Source organism: Echeneis naucrates, chromosome 17, assembly GCF_900963305.1.
Source record: "Echeneis naucrates chromosome 17, fEcheNa1.1, whole genome shotgun sequence".
In the NCBI taxonomy this organism is placed as follows: domain Eukaryota; kingdom Metazoa; phylum Chordata; class Actinopteri; order Carangiformes; family Echeneidae; genus Echeneis; species Echeneis naucrates.
In genome coordinates, this window is record NC_042527.1 from 8,816,073 (window position 1) to 8,843,699 (window position 27,627).

At 40.9% G+C, this 27,627-nt stretch overlaps 3 protein-coding genes and 1 non-coding gene across 7 annotated transcripts; 1 reads left to right on the forward strand and 3 right to left on the reverse strand.

Moving 5' to 3' along the window:
- Positions 1 to 223: 223 nt before the first annotated feature.
- Positions 224 to 12,367, forward strand: LOC115057925 (homer protein homolog 3). Of its 2 annotated transcripts, none has more exons than XM_029525181.1 (10): positions 224 to 252; positions 417 to 465; positions 3,735 to 3,891; positions 5,485 to 5,616; positions 5,734 to 5,838; positions 6,903 to 7,036; positions 9,073 to 9,229; positions 11,366 to 11,473; positions 11,564 to 11,644; positions 11,762 to 12,367. In XM_029525181.1, exons 2-10 carry the CDS (start codon positions 443 to 445, stop codon positions 11,945 to 11,947), a joined length of 1,083 nt encoding a protein of 360 aa, XP_029381041.1. In that variant the 5' UTR covers positions 224 to 252; positions 417 to 442; the 3' UTR covers positions 11,948 to 12,367. The 2 variants fall into 2 exon arrangements, with proteins under 2 accessions (XP_029381041.1, XP_029381042.1); XM_029525182.1 differs by having other exon boundaries at positions 6,924 to 7,036.
- Positions 12,368 to 15,563: 3,196 nt separating this feature from the next.
- Positions 15,564 to 15,637, reverse strand: trnan-guu (transfer RNA asparagine (anticodon GUU)). Its single transcript has one exon. It is a non-coding gene; the product is annotated as a tRNA-Asn (tRNA).
- A 761-nt stretch (positions 15,638 to 16,398) lies between these two features.
- On the reverse strand, positions 16,399 to 22,450 carry LOC115057942 (ceramide synthase 2-like). 3 transcript variants are annotated; one of them, XM_029525201.1, is made up of 12 exons: positions 22,321 to 22,450; positions 21,583 to 21,670; positions 20,852 to 21,027; positions 19,976 to 20,093; positions 19,342 to 19,460; positions 19,100 to 19,157; positions 18,908 to 18,958; positions 18,337 to 18,429; positions 18,042 to 18,170; positions 17,495 to 17,604; positions 17,220 to 17,373; positions 16,399 to 17,135 (listed from the first exon to the last, which is right to left on the reverse strand). In XM_029525201.1, exons 3-12 carry the CDS (start codon positions 21,016 to 21,018, stop codon positions 16,914 to 16,916), a joined length of 1,221 nt encoding a protein of 406 aa, XP_029381061.1. In that variant the 5' UTR covers positions 21,019 to 21,027; positions 21,583 to 21,670; positions 22,321 to 22,450; the 3' UTR covers positions 16,399 to 16,913. The 3 variants fall into 3 exon arrangements, with proteins under 3 accessions (XP_029381061.1, XP_029381062.1, XP_029381060.1); XM_029525202.1 differs by having other exon boundaries at positions 21,583 to 21,667; positions 22,321 to 22,434; XM_029525200.1 differs by having other exon boundaries at positions 21,583 to 21,779; positions 22,321 to 22,420.
- A 3,462-nt stretch (positions 22,451 to 25,912) lies between these two features.
- ctxn1 (cortexin 1) lies at positions 25,913 to 26,188 on the reverse strand. The gene has a single exon (XM_029525520.1). It carries the CDS (start codon positions 26,186 to 26,188, stop codon positions 25,913 to 25,915), a length of 276 nt encoding a protein of 91 aa, XP_029381380.1.
- Between the last annotated feature and the right edge of the window lie 1,439 nt (positions 26,189 to 27,627).

Consider the following 27,627-nt stretch of genomic DNA (forward strand, 5'->3'; position numbering starts at 1 on the left):
CGGCAGAGAGGGAGAGAGAGAGGTGGGGGGGGGAAGGAGACACCCGCCGCCGCTCCTCTGCTCTCCGGGATGGACACCGACAGGACCGCGGTCCCTTGAGTCGTCGAGCCCCGCTGACCAGCACAGGACGGGCTGAGTGTGCAGCCTGCAGTGGTCTGTGCGGCGCCTTGCAGTAAAATATCCCCCCTGGAGAATAAAAGCAGGAGGCTCCGAGGGACAGCAGCAGCGGTCTGAGGTTCGCACCGACATGGGGTAAGTGAGGCTGGCTCAGTCTGCTACGTTTAATTAGCCAGCAAGAGAAAGCTGAGTTTGGTGCTCAGAGAGCAGAACAAACTCTTTCATTAATATTTAAACGTTGTACATCCTTCGGAGAAAGAGTAGTTGGGTTAACGCTTCAACTCTGCCTTCTGTCATAGAAAAGAAGTCTCAGTCACCTTGTAAGATGTATCCTCACCACAGAGAAAGGTAAGATCGTTTTCAGACAGACTTGGCCATGTTTTTTTGTTTTTGTTTTTGGTCCCCCTCAATAGTTTTTCTTTCTGCTTTATTTCCTGTGGGCTACTGGTGACCTTGGGGTGCCCAACACACACCTGAAGAAAATCCCTCCTGATTCTGATATTTTAAGGGAAGGGCTAGTTAGCCTGAATTTATCTTCAAATTTGCAGTAGGAAGAGTTTGAAATCGTATCAGTACTGCAACAAAGATTTGGGAAACTTCTCTCTGACAGCACCTATGGAACAGTGCTCTGCTTTCTATTCCACCTTTGTACCAACACAGATTAAGAAGAATCCTTTCAGACTTGATGGATCGGTTACATTAAGAACATCACCTTCTGTGATGTCCTGATTCTGTGTGGCCTCTGATGATCTGATCCATCATTTCCATAATGACTGTGTTCAGGATACTTTTCTTGGCGTTTTAACCAAAAATGAACAGGGTGCATATCAGGTATCGTTGTACGGGGGTTATGATAACTTGTGTAAAAACTTCCATCGTATTTGTCTGTTGTGATAAATTGAGGTGCTCCATAATTATTATCATTTTGTTGTGACGCTCTCATGGTAAGTAAGCATTCATCTGTTCTGTAACAGATTTGTAACTCCTGCAGCTTGATGTGTTGGTTGCTTGCTGAAATCGGATATTGTAACTGCTCCTGTCTTTTAGATGGATTATTTAAAGACTACACAGTTGCATGCAGCCACTTCTTTTCTTTCAGCGCCAGCAGGACTGGAGGATCAGCACCAACTGAAAGAAATAACCAAAGTTTCCTTGCAATGATTTGGAAAAGTCTTTCTAATGATGATTGTGAAAAGATTTAGCTTCATCAGTGGGTGACAGGAGAAACGCAGTGGAGCAGATTGCAGATATTATGGATTGTGTCAGGAATTAGTGGATTTATTCATAAGAAGGTGCAGCCCTGACTTCCATCCAATCACTATCAGGCTTTGTTATACTATATACTTTAGACCCCCTTTAAGCCCTGTAGGCCACGTCCATCTGCTGACCGAAGGTCAAACCACTGAAGATCCGAGAGAATTGACCAACTGCTGACAAGATAACAAATGACAACAAAACAACAAACAAAAACAATTTAAAAAAACATGACACAACACTGTTTTATACCTGTTAAATGGGCTCGTAGTATTGATTGGTGTTGGTGACGTTGTGCGTGGTTCTGAGGCGGAGGCCATAAGGTGCCAGATATTCAGCAGGGGGGCAGAGAAGTAAGACCTCAGGCAAAGTCAAACCATAGAAGCAGTGGGTCAACATTTTTAATTGTGTGAGACAGTTTAATTGTGGCAGTGAAGTTGCATCATGGGTAATAATAGGTACCCTGTTTTGACGAGGAGGGGGGAAAAAAGGCATCACAGGTTCAGTTGCATCATTAGAGTCTGAGTCCTTACCACCGGACTGAAATGCTATATCTTTTTAAAAGATGAGGAGATTTAACAGCTTGAGAGGGAGCCTGTATTTTTGAAGTAAAAAACTTTATGGGAGGGTAAAACCAAATTACCAAGTGCCCTTTTAAAATAGATTCAATGGATTAAAGTTGTACCTGCTCCCTTGTTTCAACTTGAAAAATTAACTGTACGCCAGCTTGTCATCCTCTTCACTGCGTCCACATAAAGCCAGCACATTATCTGAAAGTAGCAAAAGTGAAATCATTTGCACTAAGCAGATATGTTTAACGTTTTCCATGGCCAAACGTTGCATCGGTTTCTTCATTGATGACGGTTGAAGTACATCACTGGAAAGAGCACAAATCTCACTCCCAGCTCCAAACAGGCTTCAGTCATCTTAGCGTCTTGTCCGAGACAGACCTCAGATCAGAATCAGTATTTGTGGAAACTAAGCAGCAGATCCACTGGCACCAGGGGGGATTACTTTGAGATGAGAGGACTCAAAGTGAGGGTTATTGTCATACTGGCTTGCTGTTGATATCAGCATGCTCACCGTTAGTCGTGGAAACCCTGCATACACCAGTCCAGACAATGTTCTTTTTTTTATGATGATCTCCTACGTGGAGAAGACACTCGGAGACCAATACTGGATTTGTGTGTCACTAATGGGGTCAGATATAAATGCACAGTGACTGGCCAAAATCATGCAGTTCTACTGGGAACAGCCACCACAATTTACAAAACTGCATAGAAGTAGTAGTGTCCTGGTTTTAATGGGAGAGAAAGCATAAACGAACAAATAGCAGCATCTTGTCTTTATATCAAAATCCTCTTTGGTCCAGACTGAAATGTTTCAGTTTTCAATGGGTCTCCTTTATACCTGGTCCGTATATCCATGTTTTCTGGAAGATGAACTGTAATGATTTTGGTGATATCCGGACTCATCTAGTGACACTGTGAGCTCGATATAGTGAAAATCTATTTTGAATACAATGGCATGTTAGAGTAAATGGATATAACTTTAGGTAACTTTCCATTTAGCGGCATCATGAAGACAAACATTCAGCAGTGGGGGCTCCGCTCTGACCCACCTCGTAGAGCACAGACCACCCAGGCTCAGTTCTAACCACAGCAGCTCAGGTTTGAATCTGCACTGCACACAGCAGTTCATCTCAGTGTTGCCTCTCACTGTCAGTACAACGAATCCCCATAAAATAACTGTGCAGTAATCAGATTTTAGCAGGAATGTTTAGTGGGATAGTTGGATCAACATAAGCTTTTTGTGATGTGCTTCATATTAAGAGTGGGAATACTCAGGAGAGGAGCAAGACCTTTAGCAGTGTTGCTATTCATACCACATGATGGTGGCTAAACCAGCTCCCAGCATCAGCGACTTTGTTACTTTGATGTATTTACCTCGTATCCAGGATACATTTCTGCAAAGTCTGCCAGGAGCAGAGGAGAGGGTGGAGGGTGAATGACTCTGGAGACAGTTCAAAGAATTTTAGTCAACACCATTTGCCAGTTAAGTCACAACCGAGTATGGCGGCTTGTGAATGACGCAGGAGAAAGTGTAGAAGCAAGCCAAAGGATGATTCCAGCATCTGTCCCTGCATGGCAGAGAGACAGATGGAGATTGCTTATTTAGACAATAATCAAAGATTTCTATTTTAAATCAAAGTGAGAGACAAAAGGTTCAGGCCTCTACAAAAAATAAGTTTTAATGGAAGACATTTTAAATGTATATGCTCAATTTAAATGTTATATGCAAAATTTTTCAGTATTTCTAAATGTCATGTCTCATCACTGTCCCTGTGTTTTCTTCTCCCCCAGGGAGCAGCCGATTTTCAGCGCCCGGGCCCATGTTTTCCAGATTGACCCTGCCACCAAGAGGAACTGGATTCCTGCCAGCAAGCATGCCGTCACGGTGTCCTTCTTCTACGATGCCAACCGTAATGTCTACCGCATCATCAGTGTGGGTGGGTCCAAGGTGAGGTGCAGGAAAATAAAGTAAAGTATCAAAATTAACGAGAAAATATATCCATAATGTGGATGCCGGGACGCAATATGAAAATAATCTACATCTTATAATCAAACTGGTGTTTGATCAATGTGGTGTTAAACTCTTTAATTGCAGAGCACATTGCGATGTTGGCTTGAAGGTAGACTTTTCAGTATTTGTAGCAAAGCCAAACAGCAGATTCACACAGATCCTCTTCTGTGTCGCTAAAAATGTCCGATGGTGAGTTTTAACAAATCAGCTGCCCAAGCATCTTTCTCGCAGGCCTGTGGATTTAGATTACGAGGAAAAGGCCACATCAAACACTGGAGTGGAGTTGGGAGGGGGCGCGGGGGGCTGTCGATCTGATCTCTTCTTAACACCTCTGGTCTGACCCACATTTCTGCCTCCCAGAAGGCAGTGCGATGTGGCAGTTGGTTGTTTAGCAGCCCAATCCTGCAAGGACGAGTGTTTGCTTCCAGAATAATCTCCATGCTGTTGCCACCATCCAACACGTTATGTCAAACTAGAGAAATATCAAATGTAGACTTCATGTAATCTGATGTTGGAGGAGAAAGCAGCATTGCAATTGGCCTGTGAGTCCAGGATTTTAAATCAGTGCCATGATTGTAACCCTGGAGATGATGTAAAAAGCTCTATAAATAGGTCTCTTCCACTATCCCCCCCGTGCTCGCGGGGTAGAGATGGCTTCAGTCACTGCCCTGAGAATGAGGTGATGAACCTGGTGGATGTCTCCGGGTCTTGATCTATTTAGCAGAAATATAACTGAAATTTAAAGCTGCTTTCACTTGAACAATAAGAGCCTGGTGTGCATTCACTTTTAAAAGAACAAACATGTCTCGAGGGAGCGCGTGCTTGAAAATAGGTGAGGGCCAGCGATCTCGATGTAGAATGAATATTTCATAAATGTCACGGTAAACACGGCTGTTTCTGTGTGCTTCTCTTCCCTAGGAAAGATCTGAAACACAAAGTTATCTCATCCTTGTCAATTTTATATATGTTATGTCAAAGCTTATGTTAGTAAAATTTTCAAATTAATATGCAAACACCTTTTACGATCCCAAATTTTCTATTTGTATGTAGATTATGAAATAACTTGTTTATAATGGTGAGCAAGAGATATGAGTTAGGGAATTAAACAAGATGTCAAATATAAAATATGCTTATCAGGAAAAACACAAAAAAGGACACTTTTTTGAGTCATGGAATAAAGAAAGAAGGTCAAACATGAGTTATAGCTCAAATTGAGTTTTTTTGTGGAACATTTTTTAAAACCAAGCCATTTTCTAAACCATTGGTCTATTTGGCCCATCACCTTGATCAAAGAAAAAATCTCCAATTCTAAATGGCATATTTTAACACAGCCACCTTAACAAATCCCAACCACTCACTTTTGCTGAATAAATCTTGGTGCCAGATAAAACTGTACTTGTTTTGCCTCTTTTGTGTCCTTGTGTCTGCTGCTGAACTCCCAAAATCCCCTGTTTTGGTCACATTTTGTAAACCAGTGTTATGGGATCATCTGTTTTTGGTGGGTTTTTTTTTTTTTCTCTGATTCTGCAGGCAATTATCAACTGCACTGTTACACCCAGCATGACATTCACCAAGACATCCCAGAAGTTTGGCCAGTGGGCTGACAGCAGGGCCAACACCGTCTACGGTCTGGGTTTTGCTACAGAGCAACAGCTACACCAGGTAAATGATACAAAAACCTTCAGGGGCTTAAGCAATGTAACCTCTCACTCACCATAAATTTCCAGTAGTTATTAGTAAAATACTTGACTGTTTTATCCCTCTTCTTCTTTTATAAAGTTCTCTGAGAAGTTTAGGGAGGTGAAAGATGCAGCTCGTCTGGCACGAGAGAAGTCGCAGGATAAAGAACTGGCCAACACAGCGCTGAGCATTGCTGCTCCTCAGGTGAGCGCTGCCCTTTCAGAGAAAACAGGCAAACATGAGAGTGGAGCAAGCCTGTGCTGGTGTCAGACAGAAAATTAAACTGTACATACCCAGCGAAGCATATTTTGGCTTTTTAGGATTGAGGGCCCACAGTGAGCACAGGCCAAGGTTAGAGGAATGCACCTGCTGCAGCAGTTCAGCTATCAGACAGGGCTGCTGTGATGGAATCAAAACAGGGATGGAGAGAAAGGAAGGAAAGGCAAAAGAGAGATGAGCTAGGTCACTTGTCTCAGAGGGAAGTGAAAGTGATGAAAAACTAGGACGATGATAAAATTATCCTGAGCCGCTCAGCAGTGCACCTCAGCCGCATTTTGTACACCCAATACTGCCGGGCCTTCATCTCTCACACTGTAACATTGAAAATCAGCTCTGGGCTCTTTTGATCAATAGAGAATAATTACCCATCAGTCACATCTGCTTGGTCATGAAGAACATGCCCATTTCCTTTTAATTCTACAGCTGAACCAATTTCAAGTGATGTTTCTCACCCTGTGTCTTTATCGATTTAATGAACACAGGAGAGGCCAAAGATCTAGAAAACTGCCAACTACTTGAGTCCAATCAAGTAGCAGTGTGCAATGCAACTGAGCATACAGCCAACTATGGCTCTGATTGTGATGAGGTCATTATTTATGATTTGCGTTGTGTTGATTTGTTTCTTTGTGTGTTTTTCTGCCTGATGGATATCCTCTGAAGTTCTCACAAGTGAGTCTTTCATTATTGTTTTAACTATGAATAACCAATGCCACACAAAACAGAAACTTCTCCTGGAAGTTATCCTCAAGTACAAACAAGACAGCATTTGTGCAAATACACTTTTAAAATGTCTTTTTTTTTTTTTTTTTTTTTCTGTCTGCAAATAGAATAAGTATTCTTTTTAAGAAATGGCTGTGCTGTAGACTTGAACATTACTTGTGTGTTTTTAATTTCGATATCTGGATTAAAAGTGTTTCTTGTGAGCATTCAGCTTTGTTATGGTGATGTGTACAGTATTAGGAGAGTACATTTACTGATGTGTTCCTCAGGACCTCTCTGATGAACTCCAGTCTCCACCTGTGATGTGTGTGAACGGACCGGAGGACAAGTTGTTCCGCAGCCAGAGCGCAGACATCACCCTGTCTTCTGAGAAGGAGCGTATTAAAAAGATGCTCTCTGAAGGGTAACCAAATTATTCATGCACCTACCCACACACACATTAACAGAACAGAAACCAATGAGACCACAAATATAATGCAAGTCCAATCTCACTTTGTGTTCAGGAGCAAGATATGGAACCTTTATTTTGTAAAAGAGATCCAGTTCATTTTTAGTAAATGGTCTGATTTCTAAGATGTTTTTGCTGAATATGGAGAAGTGTAATACCATTTAAACTAGAAGTAATAATTTTAGCAAATACATGAATACTTTTTTTGCATTAATAAGGAGAGAAGATTGAAACTGTAGGAAATGACAAAGCTAGATCATTTTGCCATAAAACTGGGAAATACATTGAGGCATAATGTAAAATGTTGTTCAGTTGCTGAAAATAATTAACGCTTTTTGGACACATTGTGGCTTTATTTTCAGCTTCAGTTTGTGCCACTATTCACACCGTAGTTTGACTTTGAGTATTTGAACACCAGCGACACTTCACACGGTTGTCACAGATTTCATTCACTCAGGACTTGAACTCTATCTTGACTACTTGTGCAGGCAGTCTGTTACCTTTCTCATCCACGTGTGAGCGTTGAGGTGACTCATACATGACATCAAATAAGGCAAGTGAATGTCTCCTCGTCACTTCCTTTCAGCCTCCCACAATGCTTTTACACCCTACAGTTCAATTACAACAAAGACCTGCCTCTGAATGGTTACCATGGTAACTGTTGCTATGTGTCAGCCTCAAGCATTAGAGATGTAGATGGACAGAGTGAAGGTGAAGGATCAGAGTAGCTCATCTTTTCTGCAGGTTATGTAACAAATTGAAACTGACATTTATTGATCTTGTAGGTGTCTTATTATAATAATAATAATAATGAACTTATTTACTTATAATTATAAACTTTATTTATACAGTGCCTTTAATAGTGTATGTAGTACAAAGTGCTTCACAAAAAATGTATAAGAATTTTAAATTTTAAATAAATAAGAAATGCAAATCAGAAACAAGAACAGATAAAAAAGGACACAATGTAGAAAATGTAACTACAAATGTCTGAAAAAATAAAGTCAAAACTCAGCTTGGATGCAGGTTAAATAAATAGGTCTTTAGCTGCTTTTTGAAGATGGTTATTGAGCTACAGTCATGAATGGGTCATGAATATATCATGTATTGGGACTCATACATCGTGATATTTGCTCATGGCAGTTGTAAGTATGTCCAAACTACACAAAGGAGACTGTAATGTCATATTCATTATCGCATTGGTCATCACGCAGTGTCAATACCTTCTATTTCTTTTCTCCCTGGTGTGTGTTCAGTGAGGGTTAAAGAAGCATCAGTGCTTTTAGAAGAGTAGAATTTTAATGTCTTCAGTGTTTCGATGAAAATGGCTCTTAATGGTAGACCGTCCAGCATCAATGTGTTAATTGTTAACTGTGACCTTCCCTCTTGGCTGGCAGTGTGTGGCAGGCTGCAGTCCTCAGTGGTTTGGTGCTTATGTCACAGAGTTATAATATTCAGCCTCGCTATGCCATGTTTTGCATACGAGTTGGTACAGTAAACTCAGATGACCCTACATGCCACAGAGAGGCAAACTGTGGCAGGTCTTCATTCAAGTCAAACGCACTGTAAGAGTAAAACAGAATCAGAGAAATCAGTCACCCCAGTCTGAACAGAAACTGAACTTAAATTAAGTTACAGTGCGACTCCGCATCATGGACTTTATCCAAAGAGTGCTACTTTATGCAAAGTACAAAGGACTGTGCTCTGATTAAAACATTCATAAAAACTGACGTGAAGGAACATTTAAGCTTCCTGTTATAATTCGATTAAATATTGTACAGTACCAACTGTGGACTGTGCGTTGTTCAACAGTACATTGAGCTGCAGCTGCCTGTCCCATCACAACTAGAAATGTCTAAAGTCTTTTTTTTTTCCCCCTTCAGGGCACTTCTCGTCAATTTTACTAAAAAGACATAACAGTTATAACTACAGTGTTGTACAGTACTTTACCTGTCATGTAACCCATCAATCATATGTGTGATGTTTTTCAGGTCTATTTGTGAGATAAACCTGGAAGCTGAGCTCTTCACCCTGCAGGACAGCAACTCCAAGCTGGTGGCCGCCTTGCACGAGGCAAACGCTAACGTTGAGCAGTGGAAGAAGCAGCTGGCAGCGTATCAGGAGGAGACTGAGAGGCTGCGAGAACAGGTCGGCCTCTGCTGTATTCAGTCTGCCTTTGAGGCAGAGGGCACTTTGAACATGCCCAGTTTCAATGTGCCTATCCTGAACACTGCATTAGCCTTCATCAAAACATATTTAAGTGCAAAAAGCAGTTTGGAGCTTCATGTCATCTCCAAAATGACCAACAAATGACAACAAACAAAAGCCATACTATTTCAGAACTCCAAAGCGAGACATCTATGTTTACCTACATTATCGGACTAATCTCATTTGGCACATCAGTGTACAGAGAAAAGTATTATTGCTTTCACATCCAGCATCCAATAATTACACATTTCCTGTTGAAATGTTGAATTTCATAGATACATACATACATACATACATACGTGTATTAGACAAGCAATAGACCTGAGGACCTGTATGCTGCCTCTCCCCTAATGCATGCTGGGATAGATGAAAGAATGCTTATTGTAAGTGAAGCGACGTTTGCTGGAGAGCTTTGTCGAAACACTGCCCTCAGTGCTGTGCCTCTAGTGCCAGAATTGCCTCTGGTTTAAAGATGAGGCACAATTGGTTAACGAGAATTTAATTTGGGCCGAAAAGAAATTCATTCATAATTGAGTCAAACACTGTAAAGTAGCCGTTCTGCCCTGAAGTCCTTCAGCCTCCATGTACAGGAGCCAAGACCTTGTTCATTCTGCAGAAACCTGCAGGGCTAAAGCTGACAGTTCAAGCAGACCAAATTGTCAATGCTGGGGCCGTGAAGCTCTGTAGCATGAACTAACACTCTCTCAAACAAGAACAAGGTGAAGCTGATGGGAAGTCTGCTGTCACTAATCAGTCGTACTGCCTCTGATTGGGGCTGGGCTTTCAGGAGAAGTTAGGGGTCCTTGTAATAACACACCTCATCATTCCTCGATTCGACTTGCTCTGGAAGCATTTTCCCTTACTAAGCCCTAATCAAAGTTTTCTTCTTTGGTTGAACTGGTTCACTGCTGTATGTGCACAGCAATGTCACTTTTCACCACGAGGGAGTTTTGTCTACATAGAGCGAGCCTCAGGAGGGTTTTACACTTGAATTACCTTTCAGGCTCCAGCTGATGCTGATGTCTCCTTTCCCACCCCCCCACTCATCAATAAAAGGTATTTTCACCTTTGCTTGTAGCTGATTCCTCAAGGAACGACCTGCCCTCAGGATAGCAATTATAAACCTCTATGATTCAACTTTACAGTATCGATCAGTGCTTTTTAATTCTCTAACCACTGTCAGACAGTTTTAACCATTTTTGTCCAAATAAATTCCTACAAGCTAGAACCTTGTTTCCATCAGCCAAAGTTCTTGTTCTCTGTATTAGAGGAAGAGGACCAGGTGGCTGAAAATGGTTCACGTCTCTGGGGGATATGAGACGGAGAAGGGTTTGTAGGACAGCAATATCCTACTTTCAATGCCCCAGTTAGTAAAAAATGAAAAATCACCAGAGGGAGCTGGCATCTACTCGCTTCTCTTTTCTGATTCTTCTTTCTAGTCTGAACCACACATGGTCTAAAATAATCGAGCCTGTCTGTCAGACACAGGGGCATTTTTAGAGAAGTCCCTCTCTTTCAGTCTGATTCATGGGGTTCAGATGACACTGCAGTGAGCATGTCGCTCCTTTTACCTGATAATGATCATTAGCTGACTTCTGATAAATTTCAGTTGTGGAGGAAGTTAGACTAGAATGATAAGCAGAAGTTAGTCATGGGAAGAGCATTATTGCATTTTTACCCACAATAACTTTTATAACATGCTATCAACTGAGCAGGATTTAAACTAAGTGCAGATTCCAATATGGTAAATTACTGATGGGCTGTATACAACTTAGACCAAAAGAGCGATCGAGTAAAAATAAGAAATTCCTCCAAATAAAAACATTTAGTGTAAAAATGTCAGAAGTATAGAGATGTAACAAACCACAGACCACCAAACCAGATAAAGAATAAATAACAGACCAGATGGACTGGATGACTGAATAATGAAAGTATATTTGGGATCTGGTTGTTTGATCTCAGATATATCTGCTTACCGAGGTTTTTCTAGTGCCTCATAGTGAAAAATCAATGTCTTCATCTTTGAAGAATATGTTGTGTGAATGAGAATGTGATCAAACATCTGTGTGTTGTTAGGTGGCTGAACTGGAGGCCCATGGGGGTCAGGGTCCCAGCGACCTACTGAAGGACGAGCTGACCCAGTCTCTGGAGGAGCTCGAGGCCCTGCTGAAGGCCAAGGATGAGGTCGGTACCTAATATCAGATGTGCACAGCTGAAATATTTGTCCGCAGATGATGCAGCTACTCCAACCATGTATCCTTCCTTCCCTTTCAGGAAATCCACATTTTGCAGAGCAAGAAAGCAGAATACCATGAAATGGAACATGATAGGGATGAGGCCATACACAGATTACGGGTAGGAGAGTATTTTTTATTTTTTTTTGGTAGCACAGTGGTTTATACATTAAGTAAAGTAAAATAGTCACTATTGTAGCTGGGTTTCTACAACTTTCTCTGATTCTCTTCTCTGTAGGAGATGGAGATGCGTAATTCAGATTTAGAGCGGCGCATCCAGAACACAGAGCAGAACCTGAATAACTCTCTGGAAGAACGTGATCGCATGGACTCTGAGATCCAGAGGGCCGTTGAAATCCTGGACATCAAGATCTTTGACCTCAATGACCTTCGCCAGAGCATGGTCAAACTCATCGACAAGTAAGAAAGGAAATACAGTCCATGAGAGAGCAGGAAAAGATGATGGGGTTGAGTTTGTTGAGACCATGGCAGCAGGCAGTAAACAAAACAAGATGGAGCTGGTCCCTGTCCTCCTCAAGCACAAGAACCACCTCGGCTGCAGGAAGGTTCTTCGGTGTGTGTGTGTGTGTGTGTTGCAGCAGTGGCTGTGCTGTACTCAACAACATACTGTAGGTGTTGGCCTAAGCAACATATACATGATATTGCTTGTCCAATCTAATGTAACGCTTCATGTTGCTTTCAAAGGTAACATTCAATGCAATAAACCAACTTTAAGGTAAGTGCTTAACAGTGGTAGGCATTTAATATTGAGAATTGGTGCTTGTAGTTTTTCATAAGTGTAACTTTTTGTATAAAATCAGCCATGCAGTGTCAATATGAACAATTAGAGGCCTTGGGTTTTTTTTTTTTGTTTGTTTGTTTGTTTTTTTTTCAACTGACAGGTGATCTTTGAACATCTGTACATCAAAATCAGTTGAAGTATATACGAAAAAGAACATTACACTCAATGAAAAGTGAATGCAAAATTACTTTTAAGGGATTTGCCTGTTTAATATATTGCATACAGTATAATTACCACTGAAATAGCAGTCAGCAAAGTTTGATTTGTGCAGAGATAAGCTTGCGTATGGTCTTGTAGCTGCCTATGCAAAGTGAAGGACAGAGATGGTTCTAGATGGAGCCTTTCCACAGGAATAAGCAAAGATATATACATACATGTATAATCACATTATTTCTTATATATATATATAATCACATAATATGCTCACAGTGTTTGATATTGGGGGTGGCATGGACACATAACTTGAACTTAGGAAGTAGATCTGAATATTGACACCAAAGATCAAATGTCAAGAGCAGAGTCATTGATAAGGTCTTTCAGCAGCTTGTCTATTAACACAACCTCATTTATGCTTGTAAGGAACCTTTAAGTCTAAAGTAAGCTACTGTACCTTTTAAGCACATGATAGTAGATAAGCTGGTAGAGAATTAAAAACAGGATTAATTGATAAATAAATGTCATGTTTTCAAAATGATACATAAATCAATAATGCTGCCATGATTGAGTCAATAAGAAGAAATAAGTCATCACTTATTATAGATAAGTTTAACTGAACTTTGGAGTCTGAATAATTGTCCTGTGCTTCATCTCTCAATACAGCACTAACTAAGCAGCTTATTTATGATAGCCTCACATCTTAATAAATATGTCTTCTGATTGGTGTGACTCGTTTAAGGAACTTTAAGAGATGTTTTCTGCCTTCTTTATTTTTTTTTTTCCAGCACGATACCCTTTAGCTGTGGACAGTACTGAATGGCCTCGGCCTTCAGAGCGTGAGTCTTTCTATCACACAGACTGTATAGTTCAGCATGGTCTGTAATGCTGTTCAAGCCTTACTGTTCTATTTTGAGGATCATAGTGGACATTCCTGCCAGCTCTGTCAAACTTTGAGCTGTTGTCCTGACAGTTGGGAAATAAAAGCAAAGAATAGTCATTCACGCTTCCATTTGTGTGTGGACTATCTGATTAATTGATTTTATGTCTGCAGTAATATGGGAAATGTGACAAATTAACCAGTATCAGTACTGCTTGTCAACGTTTTTATTTTAATAACAACACCCTTCAGTGATTCCAGCTGTCTACTTCAGCTTCTTCTTGGGTCTGATGTTGCTGGTGTGGCTGCACTTTTTCTTGCAGCAGCTGACAGCACATGGATGCAAACGTGCGTAGCACCCAGCATGAGGAGAATCAAACTGATCAGAGTTGTACAGCATCACCTGTCATTTTCACCACTGAATGTCAGCTTTGTCTCTGACTTTCTTCCTTTTATAAGCACATAACTATTATGAAACGCTCTGATACCTCACCAGCTCTAAGCCACACTTTCATTAGATAACAGCGGTTTAGTGAGAGCCTTCATAACCAATTGATTGTCTAGCTGCTCAGGGTCCTTGGTTTGTATACATACTTACGGCAGACCATCTTCTCACAGTTGTACTTTTGAGCAAGCTCTCTCAGGGATGGCTCAAAGCTGACCCCCCCCCCCCCCCCCCCCCCCCCCCCCCCTTCCAGACACAGTACAAGGTGGAATGTGGACTTTGGAGGAGGAAGGTAGAGGACAGATAATCACAATATATTGACTATAGAAAAAAATATAGACACATGTAGTTTGTCTGTGATGTGATAGCACAGCACTGTTTAAATTTCACCCACCCTTCTGGATGATGTAATCCGACAAAGTACGTCCATCCTCGAGCTGCTTTCCAGCGAAGATGAGGTGCTGCTGATCAAGGGGGATACCTGCCAACAAAACAGCCACAATTGTGAACTGGTGATTGTTTGGAAAGAGACAGTAATCAGGTTATCATGAGCCCTTTAATGTTAGGCCAGTGTTTGACCCCACCTCCTCTTACTGCTCACCGAGTACTGCCCACTGCCCCATCTGTGTGTGCGCGCACTCACTATTGAGTTAAAAGCTTAGCTACCATTTCCTGATATAATGGGTTTTCACTTGATGCCAATGGGATTGCTGGATTAAATATTGCTGATATAGACTGACCCTTAGTTCACACACAACTACACTAGACAAATAAATACATGTTATGTAACTGCTCTTACGTTAAATGGATATAACCGTATCTCTAATACATGTCTTGGAGCACCTTCACTTTTTTTGATGTGATGAGGACAACAACAAAAGTACTGCTCTTTCTCCGATGCGGAAAGATGACAATGGCTGTTCATTTATGTTTGACAGAGCACAAAATATGAGCGTTACAAATGTGGCATGATTATAATTGCAATTGTATTGTTTCTGTGACACCAAATAACACAAATATTAAAACTGTAAACATGATTTCCATATATTCCCTGAGCTATCTTATGGATGACATATTGCATCAACCTGGGAACTAATGTGAGACCATTGCTGTTTGTTGAGTAAACTACCAAAGGTATGGGGCAACTATTTGTAACTTCTTCATCTTGGGTTTTGGCTTTTACATTCTTGATAGTGTCACTAGGCTCCATTTTGAATGGGATGGTTTTTCACAAAAAAGTATGCTGTTGCTTACTGTAAAGAAAAGTGTCTGTCAGACAGGGACGGGCAAATTTCAAGAGTTTTTGAGACCAAACTCTTCCCACACACTTTTCCTGAATAAGTGATAATAATTGACGACTTAATTTTGAGAATGAACTTTGCAGGCTTTAATATCTGTTTTAAATAATTAATTTTACATTATATCTATTGTACATACTTAAAATTCAACATAATTCATAATTGTATTGCATGTTAAAATTATAGCCATAGCCCCAGCCAAAAACAAATGAAATCACAATGTCACCAGTTATAACCACTACAGGAATACATTTGTCAAAATCATTCACCAAAATAAATTTAATTTAGTTTAATTTAATTGACTGACATGTTTCCCCAGCAGGAACACTCAGGGAGGATCAATCGCCCCGTTTTGTTGTTATTCATGAGCCATCTGCCCAGATGAAGGTTTGTACTGCTGTTTGCACCACAGGCACAAAAATAATCAGCCAAAACAAATCAAATAAAAACTCAAAAGCAGTCCGTCCCTGGGTGGGCTCGAACCACCAACCTTTCGGTTAACAGCCGAACGCGCTAACCGATTGCGCCACAGAGACAGGCATACTTACGTCCTGTCCTCCTATTCTTTTATACAAATAACCACCGCGCTTTGATGGCCGCTCCACTGACTGTGAGCGTGACCCGGTTACTTCCGGTCCGGTTTGAATACGTAGATTGAATTTAGGTGGAAAAAAATCACGACGGTCGTTACGTCTGAAAGCCGACGTTGGTCGATGACTTCGATGAGCTGAACGCGCTGCCCAGCAACAGCTGGCGTGGATCTTCGGTTGCTATGATACGGCTCCAGCTGCAGGACAGACGTTCGTGCGCTCAGCGGTAACCACGACAACACCGGGCTGCGCTGGATGATTGACAGCTGTCTATCAATACTGCTGAACTCAGGCCCAGACATCAAAATGCACCAACCACAGACTGCGCTTTCTTACTTCACAAACAAACGGCCCGCTTTCATTTATTTTCTCAGCCTTTATAGTTTGAAACAACATAGATTATGAAATACGAGCAGCACACAGGCTGCTCCCATCACACCCATGTGTTCCCTATGTGGCCGCCAAGTGGCGCTGTGGACAGTCTGTGGTTACACATCTTATAGGCTGGTTTGTGTCGGTATTAAATAAAACCTCTGAGATCGACCCTGTCTCATACTGGACCTGCTCCTAATTAAAAAAAAAATTACATATCAAAACTGTATTATTGTAGATATATTCTTTAATTATTACGACACAAAGAAAGTTAAATGATAACTTTATTTCTAGCGTGTTAATCTCTACTACGTGTAGCTACTTCTACACAAATTCTTTCACAAGTTTTTTTTTTTTTTTAAGTTATCACTTATTGTTTTCAAAAATCTGCCTTGTTAATAAACAGGATGACGTGTCAGTTTAGTAGGCAATTAACACTTTGATCATTTACCTGATTCACACAAAGACTCTTTTGACTGTCCTTTGAGAAGTGAAATGAAAATAGATGTCAGTGTTATCATCGCTGGTGATGCGTGCACTGTTGCTCTCCAGAAGCTGCAGCTGCCCCAGTGACCTCAGAGATCTGCCACTGGCCTTCCAAGCCAGGGAAACTCTGCCGGGCCCAGAAACCAGAGGTTTCTCCATCAAATCCATCCTGCACTTTTACCAGAATTAACAATTAAACTCTCATCCCCGTACTTGCTTAATGACACACCCATTAGCATGAAATAGTTGTAGGGTGTAGAGGAGGATGGATCCTATCCATCTTATATCATTTGATATATGAACCATATCCCTGTTTTGACCTCCAGATAGTAAAACCAAGGCAAAATGTAAAAACATATAGTCTCTACTGAGCTTTACGCATTCTGTCAGCGACAGATGCTCTGTGGTTGGTAAAGGTATTTAGGACACAACTGTTGGTCAGCATAGACAGTTTAGTGTTCAGGGTATCTTTGCTTCTCTCCCAACAATAATCTCCATCTTGATCCACAGTTTCCTCCCCTCCTCTCTCCTCTTCCTCCTCTTCTTCAGCCTCACTCTCTTCATCACTACGTTCATCTTTTTCCAGCTGAGGACGAAAGCAGATATAAGGTTTCATATGCCTGTGTTAGAAAGCTGAAACGGTAGCCTCAATTGACACTCTGAATCTCACCTTGCCTTTCAGGAACTTATAGACCATGCGTAAGATTAAGCCAGCCCAGAATATGTGGAGCACTTGCAACACCATGAGCAGAATGTTGAAAAAGTAGTAGCCGGCAAACGGTTCAAAGACCTCCATGGACAGGACCAGTGTGGTGTGGATGATTCTGCAGGTAAACACATAATCAGTCAAGAGGAGAAAAAATGTTTGGCTACAGACCAACAGGTCAACTGTGCTGCATTAAGTAGTTTGGCACCTCATTTACAAAAGAGTGATAAAAAACGTACTTGCTTGGGAAGATCACCAGTCGAGTCACAAGGAAGGCCACAGCAAAGACAATAAACAGTGTGTCACATGTTTTCCTCCAGCCAGTGCCGTAGTTGAACATCTTTGCGGACTGGAAATATATAAATGATTTATCTAATCAAGCAAACAATGCAAACCATGTGAAGTTGTCTTAAAACACTGAGCAAACACATTATACAGATAAACATGTCTTCAGCAAGTTATCGGCTCAATTATAATGACAGTGAGTCTGTGACACACAGGCAGCCTTAGTGCTTAACCCATCTCTCATGTAGAGTCTTATTTTTGCAGGAATAAACAAAGTTGACTTCAAGCTTCTAAAGCATTTTTGGTTATCAGCACTCAATCACAGGATCAGTTTCCTGCAGGATACTATGCTCATAGTCTTTTTAAGGACATCCTCAAGCACACTTGAGTGTGCAGCTTACAACATTCAGCCAGCTTCTCGGACGGCACAGGACTCTGTCTGTCTGTATATAAATCGTCCTAAGTCCAAGCCCTGTTATATTAAAGGGGCGTGTTAGTTACCTCAAGGAGGATGTCAGAGGAGTCATGAAGCAGCATCACCAAAGTACCAATACGAATGTAGTTGGCACAATAGGAGAAGCTAAGTAGGAAGATGGTGGCCAGATGGTGGATCACCTGTTCTTTAAAATCCTGGCAACACACACACACACACACACACGTAAAACAGCATGCCCTTCATATGACACCATTTAATATTCTCCTTACAGTCATTCATTAACTGCATGTTAGTAAGTGACTAAAAAGTTTCTCATTGAGATGCTTTGATAGTAACCAACAAGAAAACTTGTGTACTCACCTTCCTCTTGATATCAACAGAGATCCGCAGCAGCAGTGAGCCATAAAATCCCAGCTCCAACATGTAGTACCAGTAATGAGCTCTCTCCATTGGCTGTGGGGGGAGAATTATTCAACAATCAGTCACCAAAAAATGTTTTTAAAATGATTTGAAGCACTTTTATGAAATAAAACAAACAAAATTGAATAGACAGTAGAGTTTGGAGCTTGTCAGTGAAAATTGCATGTCCAAATTTAGTTAATAATGCTATTCTTTTAAATAAGGACATGGGGTGATATGTAAGACTATGCAGATAATGTAGTTAAAATGATTAGCTGCATAATTCAGCTACTACAAGTACAGCTGAGATGAGGAACTGGATGGAAATAAATCCTCCCTGACATATGAATAAGGAAGCAGATGATTTTGGTTCTTTCCCAGTCAGATCATGAACACAGATTACATAAGAATTGGGCAGCATTATCTTTATTGTTTTGCTACACGTGTATAATTGTAGTCTTGTTTGCCTCACATGATTGAAAACTATTTTAATACGGCAAACTCTATGAGGTGATGTAAGTTAATTTTTCACCTGTACTGGATACTGCCGCCAGCATTCGCCTCGATCCCATAACCAGGGTCTCTGTGGGGGCAAGAGGAGAAGTAAGAGCTGTTTCAGCAGAGAGGACAGCAATATCCTCCTGTCTTTGTTGTTTTTTAGCAGAAACTGTACGGTTTGGTCTCAGTGTCAGTGCTCCAAAGCTTCTTTAAACGTCATACTCACATCAATCAAACAGGCTAGTCCAGCCACAAAGGCTGTGAGATAGAAAAAGAACCTCCAACTGAAAAATGACACAGAAATGAGCAAAGTTAGAAGGAAGGAGAACTTTGTAAAGTCAAGGAGTTGTTTTTGTTTTTGTTTTTTTTTGTTTGTCTTTCACTAAATTCCTGTACGGGGTGATGAGTCAAGTGTTCTTGAGGGAAATGAACTGAAGATCGGAGGGGCTGTGGAAAGTGAGCACTTACGCAGCTTCACCAAACTTTTTAGTTTGACAGGGTCTGTCTTGGTTCCTGCGACGACGGAACCAGGTCTCAATCTGCCGTTGGGTTTTGCCACACAGCAACATCAGACCAACGATTTCACTCTAAAACAAAAACACAGGGGAGAAATTTCCCTATGTCTGGTTCATTTGTGTGTGTAGCATTTCACAGGTGGCGCTGCTCAGGATGGAGTTCGTTTAAACTACTTTATATACTATAAAAGGTTAGGCTTACATATTTACATCTTTATTGTCAGGCACCTCCCAAAGACTGAGAGGGTGGTGAGATAATTAACAGGGTAGGAGAGGACTTGATATTCATTAGCTTGATTTTTTTTTTTTTTTTTTATTGATATATATTCGCGTAATGTGATTACATTTAACAGATATCTAAAATGTAACAAGGGGCCCCAACAAAATCACCTTTTGCCATTTATCATCCTAATTTAACAGCAAACTGCATTTTATAGCCTCTAAGGTTGGTTTTAATGAAAGACCTTCACTGGCAGAGAAATGACTTGTGATAATGAGTTGCTTTTAAAAACTGATGAAAAAAAAAAAAAAGCCCCTGAAATAAGCCAGCCATGTCTGACCACATGCTGAGATCTTTTGAGACCAACCTGTGTCGGCTGCCGGCTCCTCTTCATGTAAAACGACTCCAGCTTTGGGGAGGGGGCAGCAGTCACCTGTAATCTATTCTTTACCCCTAAACATCTGCCAATGGGTGGGGCCAAGAACCTGGGGGGAATAATAACAAAGCAGAGCTTACACAAATGATGATATAAGACCTGCAGTGTGATAGTCAGGGCAGCAGCCCACAGTTACCTCACGCACATAATAAGCCATTTAACATTCACATAATGTATTTGAATGTATAACGAATACAACCAAGCAAGTTTCTATGTGTTGCTGATAGATATGGTTTTCAAGGGACAGCAATTAGAGTATAAACCAGAATAACGTGCTTCAGTTCAGGTTAGTGTTTCTTTCATTAGATATTGGAAGTCAAAATTCGATCTAAAATTGGCACAATGAGGAGAAAACAGGAAATAACAATTGAAAGTCTCCAACTGAGACAACACTTTGCCCTTTCGCTCTCTATTAGTCTTTCTTCTTCTCCTCCCCAAGGGCTTTTTTTTTCCTGATGATAACAATGCCTGCTCTGCCAAAACACCTGCTCACTGCCCCACAGCTAATATCCTCTTACATGAACAACGTCCTCCATAGATACCAGATGCTTGATCATATTCAGGAAATACTGCATGACATTTTGAAGCATATTGAACTAAGACTTTCTTTCAGTTGTACCAAAAACAGCTCAGATGACTGTGTTTCTTAAAACAAAGATGTAAGTATTATTTCAGCCTCCGCAGGACAAAGTGTGGAATTGTCAAAGCCACACACGCCTCTGTGAGGACAATGGCCCTTCCAGTAAAGCATACAAAATGTCCCAATCACATACATCTTCACAGAGAAAGAGGTCAGGTGTGCTGTACCTCTCGAACATGTAGCGTAGGACAACAAAGCCCAGTGCCAGGGGGAGAGCCACGAGGAGGTCCAGAGGCTGCGGTCGGTCCGAGTCGGCCAGGTTTTCCATGTCTTCCCAGGTCACACCGGGAGGAAGCCAGTAGTCCTGCCTCCACACATCAGGCAGCAGGTCCATTCTGGAAAGCTAAACATGCTGAAGATACTAAATGATCTGGTACAAAGAACACAGATTCTCCTCAATGTGATTTTGTTTGTAGGCAGGTAGAATTAAACATGAAAAGAAGTGTAAAAAGCAATACTATGTTGACATACACACATTTTGGAGCTACAGACCATAATATATTTGCTTCATCAATTTTCTGTCTGGACTTCAACTTAAAATATTAGTCCACAACTTGTGAGTGAGTGCAGAGCAACAACATGAATGAATTAACAATACATTCAAGTGAACTTTGTCCTCAACTCAGTAAATATGATATAAAAACATTGATGTAGTTCACAAAGTTGGGACTAGCAGGAAACCATATTATATAATAAAAAAGTACCACAAACATGTTGTATAAATCTGTGCAGGGATTGAAAATGACTATATTTAATTAAAATGATCAAACACAGTTTAATATCTTATTTTTGTGAAGCAGGCTGGAAAGTTGCGCAGTGGAGCAGATATTCATGTTCACAGTGAGATCTGAAGCTGAAGTTAAAGTAAAAAGCACAATGCTGCAGGGCAGAAACTCACCAGCCAGCAGCTCAGTGGAGACGCAGAAGCAATCAGACAGAAGAATAAAATCCTGCTCTTGCGGTCGGGATGTGCTTCAGTCCCGCTGCTTTCAAACGACGACAGCAGAGAAAAGATAAGAGATCAGGGCAAACACCCTGACCAGAAGCTGGCTTCGCATTTCAAAATAATGGCCCTTAGTAAAGGACGTCCCGGAGCTGGCGATATGAGACACAAAAATAAAATAAAACCTGTAAAATCCGTCTGATTTAAAGTTAAAGAATACGAGGCACGATCATAACTTATTTAGTACTTTGTGTTTGGGCTATGTGAAAATGTTTCACACTGAACATGTTTCTAACAGCCAACCTCAGCATCAGTCACTGAGGTGCACCTTATTCTGGAGACTTCCGGCGCATCTGAATGGCTGAGCTAATAAAACAGGAGGGGCCACTAATAACTCATGGCCCACTAATTTCCCGGCATGCAAAACTAATGACTGAGAACTATTATTTTACAGTGTCTGCTCACAAAACGCTAAAATACTTTACATCGAAGGAAGAGCTATATTATCCCTGTGACGTTAATGCACTGAGTTAGGCCATAAACAGGAATCATTAAATTCAGACACATGATTCTCAAATCCATTATGTTATCAGGTTCTTTCATTTAGTTTTCTTTTAGAGGACTGAGCTTGGTCTCACTTTCTGTCTCTGCCAACACTGAAAACTTTGGAAGAAATGACGCCAACAACTTTACCTGGTATGATGTAGTGAACGATGCTGTGAGATCAGCTTGTAGCAAAAATCAGATTTGGCTGTGTATCTGCATTTATGAATCTTCTCGACATTCTTCACTTGGAACACCACACTGGAAGCATCCCAAACAAAATTTCACCATCCTGTATTAAGCTTCATTTAATTATCTTATAATCTGGCGGAGACAGTCCACAGTAAAAATCAGTGGCTCGTCTGTGATGGGGAATGTCTCATACCAAATTTCCCCCGAGGTTTTATGAAGTATATCTGATTCTGGTTCCAATTACACTTCCTTATACTCATCATGACATTGTAGTCATGACAGACATCTCCTTTGTTAAATCTAAGAAGTGATGAGTCCAGAAACAATCTAGGACTCAGTGGAGTAAAAGTAAACACTCCAACAAACAATACCCTGAACAGATCTGTGTGCTGTCATTATATACTCTGACACAAAGTTTAATGTCCTCCACCGCACAGAGAACTGCATGTTTCACAGACACACACTCCGGTCTTCCTCACACCATCTTCCTCTTCAGTAAACAAACTCACCTGGTTGTATTGTAATGGAGAGAGATAAGAAAACTGTTTTCTGATAAGGTCACAACTGTTATGTAAATGAGCACGTCACTCCGGGTGTGTTGTGTTGTGTGTCAGGCACTGGTGAGTTATTTAGTCATGTATGTTAAGTGTGTGATGAATGTGTTTAAAGGACTCCCTGCGCACTACAACTTAACAAAGAGAGAAAGAGAGTTTGTGATGGTTTTCCAATGTGGTTAACTGATTTGCATGTGCCTTGGTGAGGGCTGTGTATTGCCTTTGTGTGAGCACGTGTGTGTGGTTGGGAGTTGTTGTTGTGCACGTGCAAATGTGTTTCTGTGCATTTTCTGAGTGACTACAAAAAAATTAGCTGGAGCTTATTTCTGAAGATATTTGAATGCTGTGTGCACCTGCCTACTCCACTGCGTCCATGAGTTCAGATGATGGTACAGACACCTTTGTGAAATATAATGAACTGAGAATAGTTCCTCTAAGCTGACGTGGTAACACAGTTTATTACAGCAACACGCTCTTATTCTAAAAGACTGTAAATGGGTGAAATTAGTGACGGTCATGCCACATATGGTCACAGGCCTGAGCTCCTGCTTGAGTTTATTTATCATCTGTGTGTGAAGGGGTATTGGGAAATTAAAGCCTTTGTTAGTTTATCAACAAAGTAAATTGTTGTAAACCACTGAAGCACAAATCCGTTGTGATAATTGCCGGACTAACGGGGGCGGGGTTACACCATGCTTCCTTTCATCTGTTGGAGCCTGATAGACTGAAAACTGTGGAGGCCTGTTATCGTCCCGTTAGCATAGTGTGGCTGCAGCGCGAGCTCAGATTACCTGCCCTGACTGTCTAATGTATGTCCTACCAACGGCAGACTGACGTTACCATCCCTGGAGCTAAGAATGTGTGTTGCTGCTTCTCCCACACCTCCATCATCAACCCCAGAGTTTAATATTTCAGCTAAATATTATTTTCTCATCAGTAGGTTGAGTTAGTTTGACCAAACTGTCTTCATGTGTTTCTTTTGAATAGTGGAACACAAAGTGATCTGTAGTTCTCTAAGTATCCAGAAGGGGTCACAGCCAACTAGATGGCTAGGAAAGTTACTAGGAAAGCTTGACCACAACTTGGCACGCCAGAGGATCATATCAGGAAGGAGCAAGCTGGAAATTGTAAATCCGTGGACAAGCGCAAATTGAAATGCATTCAGAAAGTCCCTGCTAAAACTGTAACTACAATAATAATCTGTCATTCTTACTCCTCTCTAAAAAGTTTAAAGTATCCAGGAGAAAATCTTTAGGACTGACGTTGTGGTTTCCCTGTTGGAGAACAAATACTGCAACATGAGGAGGTTGATTGAAGCAGGTTGTTTCAGGAGAAAAGCAGAATCATCAATACAGTGATCTGTGCTTGATGTTGCATCCATTCTGGAGAAAGGGTCCCTGTCTCGAGTGCCTACATGTTGGAAAGAGGGATGTGTGTCTGAAGGAGTTGCCTATGTGTCTGCTTTCATGAGATTTACTCCAATGACTGCTCTGCTGTGACGCTCAGCCTCATATTGACCCTTCACCCAGTCTTCCTCTGAAATCCTGTTTGGTCCTCTTATTTTTCGAATTGTGATTATGAAGTTTTTGTCTTTACTACCTGCAGTCCAAAAGTCAAATTCCACTACGTATGTTTGTCTCCTCTGAACAGTGCTGCGATGAGGATCTGTGTGCCTCAGTGTAGGGATATATTTTAATGTGGGAGTTGGGGGTTTAAGCTCTCCAATTCTGCCTGACTCTGAGTGCTGGCCCTTGTGAATTAACTGACTGTGCCTCTTTATGAGCCTCAAATTGATTATTTGCTTGATTCCATTGGCTCTAAATCTTTCCACTATTGATCTGAGGGGCAGCGTCGAGGACAGTCTGTGTTCAATTAAAAGTTTACAAGTCTTCATATTTGTATGTGCCCAGTGTGCTGCAGTTATTTGTCTGTGGATCTGTACAGAAATTAGATTTTCTGAAAACAGGACCAGACAAAAGAATTTATTTCCTTAAAAAACTATATGCAATTAAAAGAACCATTAGGAAAATATCTGAGTTAAGTTTACATCCAAGAAGTTGATCTACATACAACAATTTGGTATTTCATCAACAGTCTTCTGGTCATCATTGAGGAACTAAACAACTTTTAAACTAATCAGAAAAATATCAGTATTAAATGCTATTTCTGAGCCACATTTTAGGGGTTTTCACATCGTCAGTATGAAATAGATATTATCTTTTCACATCAACAGGCACCGTTGTACACGTTTGGCTGGTTAACTGGATACGTCCTAAAGGGAAAAGGATTAGAGGGACAAAGTTGGTGTACATGCATTTCATATTAAATTTACATGACACATTTAATGAGTGCTAGGACCCTTAGCACCAAACCTCATAAGCCTCTTAAAGGGATGGCAACATGAAACCGCAAGTGAAACAAACACTGACATTTAGGACACAGTTCATTTTAAATAAAATTAAATGATACAAATGCCAGCTAGAACTCAAATTCAGATGGTGAATTAAATGATCTAGAGGCTTTGGTTAGTTAGAAAAAATCTTACCTGAGGATCATTTTAAAGGTGGTATGAATACCAAATAATATCCAGCAAAGCTTACATTAAAATGTATAAAAAGGTTGGTTCGCCTGTACTGCTAAAAGAAAAAAGATTTTACACAATGAATCTATGTATGAAGTTTTCAGTCTTTATCTCTAAATCTGCCATTTATCAGCTTTGTATGAATGACTTCAATGTCTGTCCTTCATGCATTTAGTTTCTTTTTTATCCAATCAGGAGCTCTCCACATTCGTTCCACATTTACCTAAATGCACTGCTTATGTTTTATGCATTTGATTCGCTCATCTTAAAGAAGACAAGTGTCAGTTTTCATTGCTCCATCAAAACAACAAATATTCTATAACGTCACTTGTTTCCATCAAATCAAATCAAAAATTCCTGAAAAGAGCAGTCCCATATTTTCAGATGCATGCCCTTCCTCATCACACCCATGTCTTTACACAAGTGCATAATCAAACTGTCCTCTTTCCAGGCCCTCCTTATGGTCTGTCCAAGAGGAAGCTGGCATGCTGCTGTAGGGGTCTAACAGGATTCGGACACAGCGAACAAGTAGAAAGAGCAGCAGTAGCACGAGGAGGCCAACGAAGCACAGGGCTGTTCCCTGCTCTGGGTGCCCCACCATGGGCTGCAGCACTGCTGGGCCCCTGGGGAACCCAGGAGGAGCCGGAGATGAGAGCTCATAGTCCACAACCCAGTAGTTTGTGTCACTCATTTTGAGGAAGAAGAAACGTTTAGAAGAGTTATATGATGACTGTGTGTTATATTTTGCAGTCAGAGGAGATCCTGGCCCAGCAGGATCATCTTTGTCATTGAGTGAATTTCTCTCTACGAAGAACAAAGAACACAATGTGAGATTTGGCAGCTGCCAAATCCTTCTATCCTTTTCACTCTTTTTTACACATACACTCTTGAGACAGGCTAACTATTCAAAAGCTGAGGTGACACTTCAAATCATTTGTTCTCGGTTTATTGTCAGTGTTCTAATCAGTCATTCAATAGCAGCCCTTCAGGGCTCTTTGTGATTGTGAAGAATAAATTTCAAATAAATTTCTGGATATCTCCGTCTCTATCCAGAGTCACCGGAAACCTCTTGGGGAATCACACACCAGGATATCTAAGGAAAAACACAACAAAGACGCGATCAGTGAGCTTCCAGCAGGCAGATGTGGTGAATGGAGGTAAAAGTCTGATTGATTCATGGAGTTCAGAACCGGACATGTCAAGGACTATAGATTTTTTTACTCTTTCAGGGCCCAAAGTGAGGTGTTTTCAGGGCAGGAGGAGCACCTCCTGCCAATCGTCTGATCTTTCTTGTAAGATGTAACAGAGACAAGGCAGAAGGACAACTACTCTGTGAACTCAGGCACAGCTTTTTGCAAGATAAATAAATCAGACACTGATGACGGGAAAGAAAAATGTGGAGGAAACCCTTGGAGAGTTACTGCACTCTTGAACAGAAGTACTCTCAGTAGCCTTTTTAATGGTCTAAGGATTGGAGAGGCTTTTCCTGCTGTAGGTGCCCTCCTCAGTCAGCAGATTCTATTCCAGGAGGCTTCATCTCCCTCCTTACCAACTCACCGATCTACACACGGCCAAGTGAAGTTTTAATAGGGGGCTTGAAGTCCTAATGAAAAGAATTGCCTGTCTCAGTATCAATTACAGAAATGGCCTGTGGTTACATCAGGCAGCATGTCTGAAGCTGATTGAACAAGAAATTTTCAACAGAGAGCCATGAAGTCTGTATGAAGTGAAATGTAAAGCACTGACAGCAAGGCTGCTAAAGCTGCTCCCTGGAAATTAGCAGTTGTACATGAAATGTACTTTTCCGAAGATTAGAGTCGAGGCAGATTATATTCATTATAGTCTTTCTTATATTTTCCATACATGGTCCTTTTTTTCTCTCTAAATCCAACAAAGTACAAAATATATCAAACTCTTTTTCTAATTCAGAAACAAAACAGCCAATATGCAAAGCCATTACAAAAACTTTTCAAAGGTCAGCATGGGAAGCTACAGTTTTAATGTCCCTCAACATCTCAGATGGGTTACACAAGGTAATAACTACACACAAAACCCACAGAGTTGGCAGCAGGACTAATAAAGATGCAGCTTTAAAAAATATGTAAAAGAATGAGTAACAATTTTATGGCT

Coding starts and splice junctions, on each gene's coding strand:
- LOC115057925 (XM_029525181.1), top strand. CDS start 443: ATGTATCCTCACCACAGAGAAAG. Junction 5,617..5,733: donor CAGAGCAACAGCTACACCAG/GTAAATGATACA, acceptor TCTTTTATAAAG/TTCTCTGAGAAGTTTAGGGA. Junction 7,037..9,072: donor AAAAAGATGCTCTCTGAAGG/GTAACCAAATTA, acceptor GATGTTTTTCAG/GTCTATTTGTGAGATAAACC.
- LOC115057942 (XM_029525201.1), bottom strand. CDS start 21,018: ATGGACCTGCTGCCTGATGTGTGGAGGCAGGACTACTGGCTTCCTCCC. Junction 19,158..19,341: donor AAAAAGTTTGGTGAAGCTGC/GTAAGTGCTCAC, acceptor GTCATTTTTCAG/TTGGAGGTTCTTTTTCTATC. Junction 18,430..18,907: donor GGCGGCAGTATCCAGTACAG/GTGAAAAATTAA, acceptor CTCCCCCCACAG/CCAATGGAGAGAGCTCATTA.
- ctxn1 (XM_029525520.1), bottom strand. CDS start 26,188: ATGAGTGACACAAACTACTGGGTTGTGGACTATGAGCTCTCATCTCCG.